This window comes from Muscardinus avellanarius, assembly GCF_963383645.1.
Source record: "Muscardinus avellanarius genome assembly, chromosome: 8".
In the NCBI taxonomy this organism is placed as follows: Eukaryota; Metazoa; Chordata; class Mammalia; order Rodentia; family Gliridae; genus Muscardinus; species Muscardinus avellanarius.
This window is the reverse complement of record NC_137794.1, coordinates 64,099,760-64,112,087: the sequence shown is the minus strand read 5'-3', so window position 1 is coordinate 64,112,087 and position 12,328 is coordinate 64,099,760. Positions and strand designations below refer to the sequence as shown.

General features: G+C 36.0%; 1 protein-coding gene across 1 annotated transcript in view; it reads right to left on the bottom strand.

Annotated features, from left to right (window-relative positions):
- Positions 1-12,328, bottom strand: part of CDC40 (cell division cycle 40) — a gene marked incomplete at both ends in the record, with an annotated part of 47,779 nt that overhangs the window by 28,797 nt on the left and 6,654 nt on the right. The window contains one exon of the mRNA XM_080700613.1: positions 3,660-3,746. Coding sequence (XP_080556739.1) covers positions 3,660-3,746 — 87 coding nt within the window. The remainder of the gene's footprint in view (positions 1-3,659; positions 3,747-12,328) is intronic.

Genomic DNA, 12,328 nt, shown 5'->3' with positions numbered 1-12,328 from the left:
GTTCTCAAAAATATTTAGTAGGCAGGGTACTGGAGGTTCAATATCTTGGCAGTACATCACTTTATCAAAAGAACTAAAAAAATTTATATTAGTAAAAGTGGACAATATAGCATCAGTCATAAGTGCATATATAAAAAAGGCCCCAATGACTGAACTGATATTATAGATTATTGTTAAAAAGTATTATTAGTATTTATAGCAGTCATTAATGTTTAAAGTCTATTAACTGAACTATTTTCTACAAATTAGAAAATATCACAATTCAAATTATTGGCAAAATAATCTTGTAAGACATAAGCAAAGCTTAAATATTACTTGTGTAAGAAATTGTATTAGTGCTGGTTCTATGAGCTTGGGCCTTAGTTTCCTTATAAAATGAAAAATGTAAGTTATAAGATTTTCCAAGTTCTTTCTAGCATAACTATTTATAGCAGTCCCTACAGCCAGATTTTTAACAGTTAACTGGCCTTTTCCCCCCCTCGCTTAACTTTTATACTTTTTCCTAAAAGTAATGCTATTTGAAGGAATCTAAAATCTTTACAAGACTTATGGGTTACATATGAGTTTGGAGAAGCTAGTAAATATATTTTTCTCTAAACTAAAAAAAAAACTGAGTGAAATGAAGAAAATTATTAGACTAAAACAATGGCTATTTTGTCTTCAAGTTCTAGCCATATTTTGAGAAAAATTATCTAGATAAACAGACTAGTTAGGAAAAAAAATCTTTGATTGGGAAAGAGGAACAGTATTTTATAAAAAAAAAAAAAGTCATTTGGTTAATTTTCAAAAGTAGCAAAGTCAAAGGCCTAGGGTGTACCCTGCAAACTCCACTAGCCTTCATATTGGTCTTACTGTTTAGAAGGATAATGAATCTGGACTTAAATTCCCCAAAGCGTCACTTGATGACACTTGGTTTCTTTGCTATAAGAGGGGTAAGTGTATATTTACTTCATAGGACCGTAGGGAGGGCAAAAGGAGTAAAGGTATGTTAATCCCTCAGAATGGTACTTGGTATAGTAATAAATGGTAGTTTGATCTCATTAGTCTCTCTGTTCTTTTCCAGCATGCAAACCCTTACCAAATAAATCTTCCTAAAAATTCAGATTTGATTATACTGCTCCCTCATTTAAGAACCTCAGAAATCTATCATTTATTAAGACTTCTCACCTTGGCTCCCAAAGCCCTGTGCAGTATCATACAAAGCACCAATCTAGTCTTCTCTCCCTACCTTCCTCCTGATTATGATTAAGGCATTCCTCTTCTCTAGATCTTTTATGATTTGATTCCAGCTATTCTCTTCTACTGATAATCTTTCCTCATAAAAGCCTACCACACATTAATATCAATAATATTAATATAAATAAAAATACAAAACTACCACTTATTAAATGCCTACTCTGTGCTAGAGTTTCCTAACTATATCATACGTTATCTCATTTACCCTTATAACGCAATAAATTATCTTCATTTCACCTCTAAGAAAATTAAGAACATCCAAGGTCACAAGAGAGCTAGAATGTGTTGTTTAATTCAAAATCTCACGTTCTTAGCCTAGATTGTATTGCCCATTTCAAATACTACTTCTTTCATGGATTTTTAAAATTTTCATCTGGTCTCTTATCTTTTAAAAAATATACTTACCACATCCTCCTTGGCAAATACTGGGCCAAAGTGAGGGATTATGCCTTATTTCTTTTTCTTTTTTGGTGGTACTGGGGGTGCAACCCTTCTACCTCCGGGCTACACTCCCAGACCTATTTTTACATTTTTATTTGGAAACAGGGTCTCCTAAGGCACGCGGCTGCGCGGCTGGCTTTGAACCTGCGCGATCCTCCTGTCTCTGCCTCCCAAGCGCAGGGATTACAAGCGTGTGCCACCACGCCTGGCTATATCTTATTTCTAATAGCAGATGCTCAAATTACAGGAACTTGAGTTTAATCTAGCAAAGTTTCCAGTGACATTTTTCTAGACTTTGCCAAGTGATTCAGATCCTAGTCATAAAAGCCCAAAGATCATAATTTGTTATATCACAGATGACTGACTCATCAGGCAACCAGGAAAAATTATAATTTTGCTTCCTTTTAAGTCTCATTACTCATTTCTTAAATTCTTAACAAGTATAGAACTGTTCCAAACATAAACTAGTTTATATATTTAAGGTAAGGAAAAAAAAGAACAGAACATTAAAGGATTGGTAATACCCCAGAGAATGATAGCTAGGCCTATTGCCTTGTGAATATTAGCATAGAATTTCAACTGATTTTTTAAATTTTTCTTGAAAGTCTTGAAAACTCTAATTTAGTTACGTATAAATTTCAAAATTTAAGAAAAGCAGAAGATACGCTGACATCACAATGTCATATACTACACTATTTCCCAATATTTTCATTTTCCAAGTTCCATAGCAAAAATACTTATTGAAGTATTTATCATTAAAAGCATCATGGAGCACAAAATAATATACAACTTCTCTTCAATGGGCCAGGTGAATGGTGCTAAGGGATATGAAACAGACTACAGTCCAACAAGTTAGAAGGATTTAAGAAATATGAAATAAAATTTAAAATGCACTATAAACTTTTGCTTACTGCATGCCCAGAAAATAGCTGGAGCATGGGCATCTCTGGCTGACACATTTCAACGGTCATCTTTTAAGTGACCACGGAAATCTAGTAGGCAGGCAAAGTATATGAAGTAGTTCCAGGACTTTGACGTATCACAAAATAACAATGACTATATGCTACAAAAAACCCAAACTATTAAAAAGTACATTTTTAAAAAAGATGCAATATGATATACAGCTCACGTCCACCTTTAAAAGTGCTTCTTAAAGATTCTGTGACTGTAGTTATTTATTTATTTTTGGTGGTACTGGGGATGGAACCCAGGGGCTTCTACCTCTGGGGTACACTCCCAGACCTATTTTTATATTTTATTTGGAAACAGGGTCTCACCAAGTTGCTGAGAGCCTCACCAAATAGCTGAGGCTGGCTTCGAACTTGCATTATCCTCTTGTCTCAGCCTCCCAAGTACTGGGATTACAAGCATGCGCCACCATGCCCTGCTTTACTGCAGTTCATTTTTTAATATAATTCTCTAGCCTTTCTTTTTGTCCATCATGTATTTGTTTCCATTTTAACATCTAAAAATGTAATTTTGACAAATTTTCCTACACAGAAAATATTCAAAGCGTTTCTTAAATGAATAATAGGAATTATTTGTTTTTATCATACTTCATTTTAACTTACTGCTTCTATCACCACTAATGACATTTCAAAAGCATTTGTATCTAAATTTTTCCTAATATACTATGTACTGAGCTAACAAGCTAAAGCTTTTTATGATTCTTATAATATTCTCTTATCAATCTGACAGGAAGAGGTCAACTAAGTTCACATCTAAGAATCAGATTTCTTTTGCAAACGACAGTTCCATATTATCAGATATTTGTATGTAGGTGAAAAAGCAATTAGTGGATTTTTGAAACTACTGTCACAAAAGCACATTTAAATTTTTGGAGATTAGAAAGATATATTTTCTAAAATTCTAAGTTGTTTACTTTTGTGAGAAAACTTTAAAAAAACCTCACCAATTATTGACCTACCTATGCCTAATTTGAATACTTTAGCAAAAGGCAAACTTTGAATATGTTTTCTTACCTCGGGAGCAAACATGGTTTCATAGGTAGGATTATATTGAACTTCTTTGATAGCAGGGTCAAGGTGAACTCCAGTTTCCAAATCTTCCTAAAGAAAAATAAACATTAAAGATTAGATATATGATAATTTCATTTTATAAGCTATAACAAAGTCATATTAGCATTTTAACACCAATTTTATGATTATTACAGTGGAACCATATGATTAATAATTTTAATAACCAAAGAATAAGTAAAATTTTTTTTTTACTTTTTATTTTTTTACTTTATTTTATTTATTTTATTTTATTTTTTACTTCTTTTTTTATTTAAAAAAAATAAGAGGTGAAAATATGTAACAACTTTTCTTTTCAAAATACTTTCTTGGGTGAATTCGTTCAAAGCACCCCCTCATGTTACCCTTTGAGGCTTGCTGGGGTCCAGCCCTAGCAAGAGTCGAGGTTCCTGTGTTGGTGAGAGGAGAGTCGAGGTCGAATGAGAGAAGACGCTTTCACACGAGACCAGCTGCAAGCTTCTCCAACTTTATTTAGGATTTGTTATAATCTTTATACTTTTTTTTTTTTTGGCAGGAAAGGGCAAAGGCATAACCATGCAAGCAAGAACTTCAAGGACAGGAAAAGTTTTTTATAGACTTCAGGGCAAGGTACCAGACATTTAAATAATCATAGAAAGTATGCTTTGTCTCACTTCACAAGGCCAACTTGAACTTAATCTTATATATTGGCCCAAACTAAGGTCAGTTTGAACTTACTCTTTGGCCCAAACTTTATTCTTGGGGAAAAAAAAAATCTTTGTTGTCTGAGTCTCTCACAAGCCACTGCCCATCAATTTTAGTTATAATGCTTATACATAAAATTCTAATTATACATATTGATCCAAATAATCCTAAAATAATTTTTTAAAGAAGAGCATGCTAGACATACTTCATGGGGGATCTACGCCTTTGCAGGTCCCCTGACCGAGCTTTCTCAAGATCTGCATGAGATGCTGTAGCAGAGTCTATAACTGTCTTTTGTATTTCTATCTTTTTAATAAACTTCTTTAAATCTTAAAAAAAAATACTTCCTTAAAATTTTCTAAATAAGTTAACACTAATAAAAGCCATAGATGATGAGTTTTTTCCTCAAAGAACTGATCCTCTCACTCCAAATTCAAGAGTCACTCCTTTTTTATTCAGCAAACCTATTAGATGTGTAACCAGATGGCACTCAGTTGGGTACTGCAGAAGAAAAAAAGTAGCAGGGTCTGAACCTTCTGAATCCAATTTCTTATAATTCATGTCAGTGTTTTAACCTTCTTAAATTCATTTCCCAGGTTAGGAACACAAATGTTCCAAGAGACATGAGACTGGAGAATCACTGGAAGTTTATCTTTTCAATCTTACCATGTATTAATATATTAATTTCCAAATTGGTATTTCTAGCCTGGACCTCTCACTTGAACTCCAGAGCTCAACCTTTGATTTAGCATCTTTTCTCCCATGATATCTAATAGATATCTTATTAATTTTTCTTAAACTACTCTTGGTTCCCTCTTCAATGAATCCTTCCAGCCTTCTCTATCTAAATTAACCATAATTATATAATTACACAATTACAGTCGCTCATGTGAAAATATGAGTTATCCTCGACTATACTTTTTTCACAATCTATATCCAATCCATAGACAAATGTACCTTCCATATACATCCAGAATATACTCACTTCTCGTTTCATCTTTCCATCACCACAGTTCAACTTAGACCATCTTGCATCTGGATTATTTTAAGTTTCTTAACTAGTCAGCCATACCTACCGACAGCCTTACTCCACACAGGAGCCAGTGCAATTCTTTCAAAATACTAGATTATGTTATCCCTTTGCTCTAAGTCCCCTGACACCCCCAAGTTTTCCTATGCAGAGTAAAAGCCTAATAAAAATCTACAAGGCCCATTACAGATGTTCTTAGAAAGTGGACATGGTGGCTAGGGTAGTTTTAAAGGGCATTTTTGTCATCCTGTTTTGTCCTGTTCTGAGAATCCACATATTCAAAATATGTTATTTGTTTATAGATATTTTCTATTAGTTAAGATATTGAAATTATATTTTGAAAATTTTAAGAAGATTATACATCATCTATGAATTATATTTCAAAAACAATGGCATTATAAAGTGGCTGTTACAAAACAAGGGACTTGAGTCTGATAGGTTGAGAATTTACCTGCATGATCTGCTCTGCCCACAGCAACCTGTCTTCAGACAGCACTATTCCTGCGCTCACTTTACCCCAGCCTCATTGCCTATTGGCTATTCTTGGAATATGCCAAAGGACAATCCTGCCTTACTGGCTCTGCATTGATTATTCTTTTTGGAATGTTTTTCTCCTGGATATCCACAAGGTTATTCTCTTTCTTTTTAAGTGTCTTGTTCATTTTTTTCTGCTTTCCTTGCTTTATTTTTCTGTTATATTTACCATTTCCTGAAACACACACACACACACACACACACACACACACACACACACACACCCTTACTTATTGTCTATCTCTCTCCACTAAAATGTAAACTAACCACATCACATTTTATCACATAAATGTGGATTTTATCACATAAATGTGAAACTGAGCCATAGGACGACCTCAGTCATATTATCATCTTTATTGCTGGTCTCTTGCCGATGGTAAGACGCACCCATCAACACAATACCAAGGCAATGCCCAGTAAAACTGTACATTTTGCAAAACAGGTGAGAAATCTTCAGTTTTACAGTGAAAAGAAGCAATATTACAAATAAAGAGCTGGATAGTTAGGCTAGTCAATAACCAAAGACTAGAAAATCAATAATAAAAATAACATCACATGCACATAGCTAGTGTTCTAAAATCTTATCAGTCTTAAAACACCTTAAACAGCCCCTTTACCAAAGCAGACTGCTTATTGCTCTACTTCTCAAAGACACAGTCTATCAGGTACAACTTCCTTTAACTTCCCTCCTCTCTAGTTTCAAAACTAATCAGGCCAGGCGCGTGGTGGCACATACTTGTAATCCCGGAGCTTGGAAGGCAGAGACAGGAGGATCAAGCAGGCTCAAAGCCAGCCATGCTGGCTTGAGATCCTGTTTCCAAATAAAAAGTATAAAATAGGTCTGGGAGTATAGCCCGAAGGTAGAAGGGTTCCATCCCCAGTACCACCAAAAACAAAATAAAACAAAAACAAAACTAATCAGTCCTTTAAAAAAAATTTTTAGTTTATTTTTATTATATACATATTATTGGTGCAGTAGAGTTTCACATCATAATGTAGATTATGTTGACAATGGCATACATTCACAGAGTACTTGGTGCCCTCCATCCCCCCCCCGACCCCACCTCCCCATTTCCCTCCATCCCAATACGGAGTGTCCAGGTTAATGTTATATTCACATGTATGCAAAGTTGCATGTAGCATTTCCATTAATAAATCTCAGCCTTCTTCTTCCCCTACCCTTCTTTCCTGGCTTCTCTGAGGTTTCTCATCCAGTATCTGGAGCACCTCTGGTATACCAAATAATCCCTAGCTTGAGCATATTAGAGAAGACATATGTCCCTTCTCTTTCTGTGTTTGGCTAAACTCAATGTTCTCCAGGTCTTTCCATCTTCTTATGAATGACATAATTTTATTTTTATTGCTGAGTAGAATTCCATGGTGTGTGTTTCCCATAATTTTGTAACCCATTCATCTGTTGATGGACACCTAGATTGGCTCCATATTTTGGCTATTGCGAATTGTGCTGCTATGAACATGGGTATGCATATATTACTATAGTTCTCTGACTTCAACCCCTTTGGAAAGATACCCAGTAGTGGTATAGCCGAATCATATGGTGGATCCATTCCTCGTTTTCTAAGGAATCTCTACACTGATCTCCATAGTGGATGATCTAGTTTGCACTCTCACCAACAGTGTAGATGAGTCCCTATTTCCCCACATCCTCACCAACATTTGTTGTTATTTGACTTCTTTATGCTTGCCACTTGATTGGGGTTAGAGGAAATCTCAGTGTAGTTTTGATTTGAATTTCCTTGATTGCTAATGATGTTGAACATTTTTCATGTATCTATTAGCCATTTGTATCTCTTCTTTTGTAAAGTGTCTATTCAATTCAGTTGCCCATTTCTTGATTGGGTTATTTGTTTTGCTAGTGTAAAGTCTTTTGCACTCTGTATATTCTGGATATTAGCCCTCTATCAGTGGGGTAGCTGGTAAAGATCTTCTCCCATTCTCTACGCTTTCTCTTTAGATTCTTGATGATTTCCTTTGATGAGCAGGAAATTTTTAGTTTGATGCCACACCACTTGTTAATTCTTGTTTTAATTTTCTGCACTTTGGAGGTCTTGTTGAAGAAGTTACTACCCGTGCCTCTATGTTACACTGTTGAACCTATGCCCTCCTCTACTAGCTTCACAATCTCTGGTCTGATTTCTAGGAGAACTGACCAGTTCTTTACCTTATCTTTTCCTTTTAATGACTTCAATTAATACCTTGCTCGGTTTTTGGCAATCCTGACAACTATGTCTGGCTTCTAGATCTTCATGTTCAAATACCACTGAATTTCATTATATATGGATGTGATATCATCAAACACCATATAGAATACATCATTCCTCCATGACTTCATCTTCACTAGCAAACTAGGCACTGGGTTCCTCATTCTACCTGTGAATATCCCCCAGCAATCCCATTCCAAACTCCCCTCCACATTCCAGATACTTCTGCCCTAGTTGAAGGCTTCTGCATATCTTGCTTGGTCTATTATAATACCTCTATATCTGGTTAACATATCCTTTTCTTTTACACATTATACTAATGGCTAATTTTATTTTATTTATCTATTTTTTGCTGCACTGGGGATGTAACCCAGGGGCATTCTAACTCCGAGATACACCCTCAGCCCTATATTTCTTATTCTTTATTTTGAAACAGGGTCTCATTGAGTTGTAGCTGAGGCTGTCCACGGACTATAATCCTCCTGTCTCAGCCTCCCAAATGCTGGGATTACAGGCATGCGCCACCACACACAGCTCGCTAATTTTTTTTTTTTTTACAATAGCAAGCACTCCAATGTTTTCTATGCCACTGGCAATTCTACTGCCTTCCTGGTTTTCCTGCATCTTCCTGTTTTCCCTGATCTGTTCCATCCTCCTGACTCAGGAAAACTGCTTTTTCGTCCATGGTCCTAAAGAATGTAGTTTTCTTGGCCACTTTTGATATATTACTTGTTGCACATGGATTTCCCTTAAAATTTGAGGATTTTAAATTCTCAAATGTAGAAATCAGGGTGTTTAGCACATGTAGAATGCAGAGCATTTAGCATATATTCAATAAATACTTGTTAAACTGAAGAAAGAAAAAAGAAATCCACAGAGAAATTAAGTGAGATAAGGTTGACTAAAGATCAGTTGGCAATTATATTTAAATAGCCTTTGCCAGGGTGATCTGGGAACTTAAGTAGATCATGGTAAGTTGGTTTCAAGGGATATTAGTGTAAATGAGAGTTTAAAAAGGACAGTAATGCCGGGCGTGGTGGTGTACACTTGTAATCCCCGCGCTTGGGAGGCACAGACAGGAGGATCGCGCAGTTTCGAAGCCAGCTGCACGCGCTGGCTTAGGAGACCCTGTTTCCAAATAAAAATGTAAAAATAGGTCTGGGAGTGTAGCCCAGAGGTAGAAGGGCTTCCAGGAACCCCAGTACCACCAAAAAAATTCTAAAAAAATTTAAAAATTAAAGAAAATAAAAAGGACAGTAATATTTTTTACTCTTTCAAGACATTTGGTGTTAAAAAATAAAAACAGAAGAGATAGGGTATCAGATGGAAGATTTCCAAGATAAAAGTTTGCTTTTCTTTGTTCTTAAGAAAAGACTTGGATTTTTTTTTTTTTTTTTTTTTTTTTTTAGAGAAAAGGAGACAGCAGGGAGAAACTCAGAACAAGGGAATCATCAACCATATGGCTATCCTGGAAGACTTAGAAGAGGACAGAGTCCAGGACGTAGTTGGGAGGTAGCCCCTTGAAAGAGGACTCTATATGAGATCAAATAGATGACAAAGGGGGTGGTTGTTACAGAAGTTTGGAGGTGCTAGGAGATGGCAGGAGTCATAATTGATCTTTAAAATATTTTTGTGTAGGTAGGGCATTGGCACCTTCATAAAGCAAGCATACATCTTCAGATGCATTTTCTTCTTTTGTGTGTGGGTCTGGGGATGGAACCCAGGGGCATTCGACCTCCGAGACACACCCCCTGTCCTATTTTTTATTCTGAAACCAGGTCTCACTGAGTTGCAAAGGGCCTCACTAAGTAGCTGAGGCTGTTCGCAAACCGTGATCCTCTAGTCTCAGCCTCCCAAATGCTGGGATTACAAGCGTGCGCCACCACACCCAGCCAGATGCATCTCTTTATTCCATAAATATTGGCCATGTGTCTATTATGTGTTCTCAACTTTTAGAAATGGGTGAAGATACCTGCCTTTGTAGAACTTATATTCTAAGGGGGGGAAGATAGACAGTAACTCATATAATAAGTAAAAGAGTTGCATATTTTGCTAAAAGAGGGTAAGTACTATGAAAAACAACTTTAATGGCCGGGCGTGGTGGCACATGCTTGTAATCTCCACCCTTGGGAGGCTGAGATAGGAGGATCACATAGGTTCGAAGCCAGCCTCAGCTACTTAGTGAGGCTCTCAGCAACTTAGTGAGACCCTGTTTCCAAATAAAATATAAAATAGGTCTGGGAGTATAGCCCAGAGGTATAAAGCCTCTGGGTTCCACCCCCAGTACCACCAAAAAAAAAAAAAAGACATTAATGACGTGTAAGGTATTAGCAAGATCGAATCATTTGCCCCAAGAAACTAAAAAAATTAATGATAAGGGGAAGAAAGTTTAAAGGAACCACAATGAGTAATATTAAAGAGACCCAACCAGCAACAAACAAAAATTGCAGGCATAGTAACTAGATGTTATAGGCCAGGGTTCTTAGTTGCAAGCAATAGAAATCCTCACAGCCTGATTAAATGGTATTGTATCCTTATAAGTTTCTCTTAGAATTGCCAGGAAGGGTGGAGGAAAAGCAGGTTCAAGGAGTAGACAGAGATAAGGAGTAGGTATACAGACGGAGTCACAGTTCAATCACGTCACAGAGCCAATCTACTGAAGACAACAGTTTACTATTACTCAGAATCTTTGCTGAACGGTTACTGCTGCCACTGGATGCTGGCTCTTCAAACTACTGGCCTGAGAAACTAGAAAATATCAGCCACCATTGCCACTTAAATTCCTTCTTCCTTGCTTCTCTGTGGGTTAGTTTCAGACTAAAAAGCATAAGTGGGTGCATCTATTTGGCTGAGCCCAGATAGCCCTGAATCAGAGTTGAAAGGGTGGCGAAGAAGGATATCCTTCATATTAAGACTCTAAAGGAAGCTGGTTCAAATGCTAGGCACCTAAATTAGCCTAGAATGCTCACTAGGAATTTTCACTGTTTAGTATTTTCCCTTGACATACAAACTCTTAAAAACAACAACAAAAAGAGAAGCTTAGCCACGTTCATACCTGCCCAATTAATTTTTTTTTTTTTTTTGGTGGTACTGGAGTTCCTGGAAACCCTTCTACCTCCGGGCTACACTCCCAGACCCACTTTTATACTTTTTTTAAAAAATTTGGAAACAGGGTCTCTTAAGCCAGTCAGGCTGGCTTCGAACTTGCGTGATCCTCCTGTCTCTGCCTCCCAAGCGCGGGGATTACAAGCGTGCTCCACCACGCCTGGCCCCAATGGATTTTATAGAGTATAGCTGCTAGAACCACTTTACAATATGGGTTACCAGATCTTTTTAATTAAGGATATTTAAAATATTCTAAATCTGAATTATTTTGAACAAAGTAACATGAGACGTCAACTTTTAAATGCAAAGCAAAATTTAAAAATTACCTTTTATATAAGCAACAATAGTAACTAATAAGCAATATAAGTAGGTCCCAGTCTCTGGCTCCTGCTAAAATTATTGAACAAATTGAACAACTCTCCAGAAAATGAAGGGTTGTTAATTTTACATTTAATTAGAAAAACTTGGACAATACCACAACCTTGTTTTAATACCCACGAGGAGTTCAATACCAATTAGGCATGCAATTGGAATTACCACAGAATTACAAAGGATTTCTACTCAGTTTCAATATCTACAAAAATTAAAGTACAGTAACTTTAAAGTACCCATAAGGCACTCTACGGGTCAAGTAAGTTTAAACAGTTATCTTTTGTTAATTCAAAGTAATTTGAGAATAAAATTAAGCAATGTTCACTTTTTAGTCTTTTCTACATTTTTTCCTGCATAGAAGAAACAGAAGTGAAAACACTATGTAAAATATAAAGTAGAAAACATATATTAATCATTATTATAAAGTACTTATTGATTTATGGCATATAGTTATTTCCCCCCAGAAACTGGAAACATCTAAACTGCCTAAAGTAGAAGTTTAGACAGATAAGATAAAAGAATAGAAATCTGGAGAAAGATATCCTTTGAGAGTTTGGCCCTTAGCAGATGTAAAGAAAAAAGATTCAATTGAAGCTTACAAATATAAGAAATACTACCCATGAAGAAGCAAAACTATGTATGCTTCAAACTTAGAGGCATGATTTCCATTTTACTTGAGTTGGCTATGC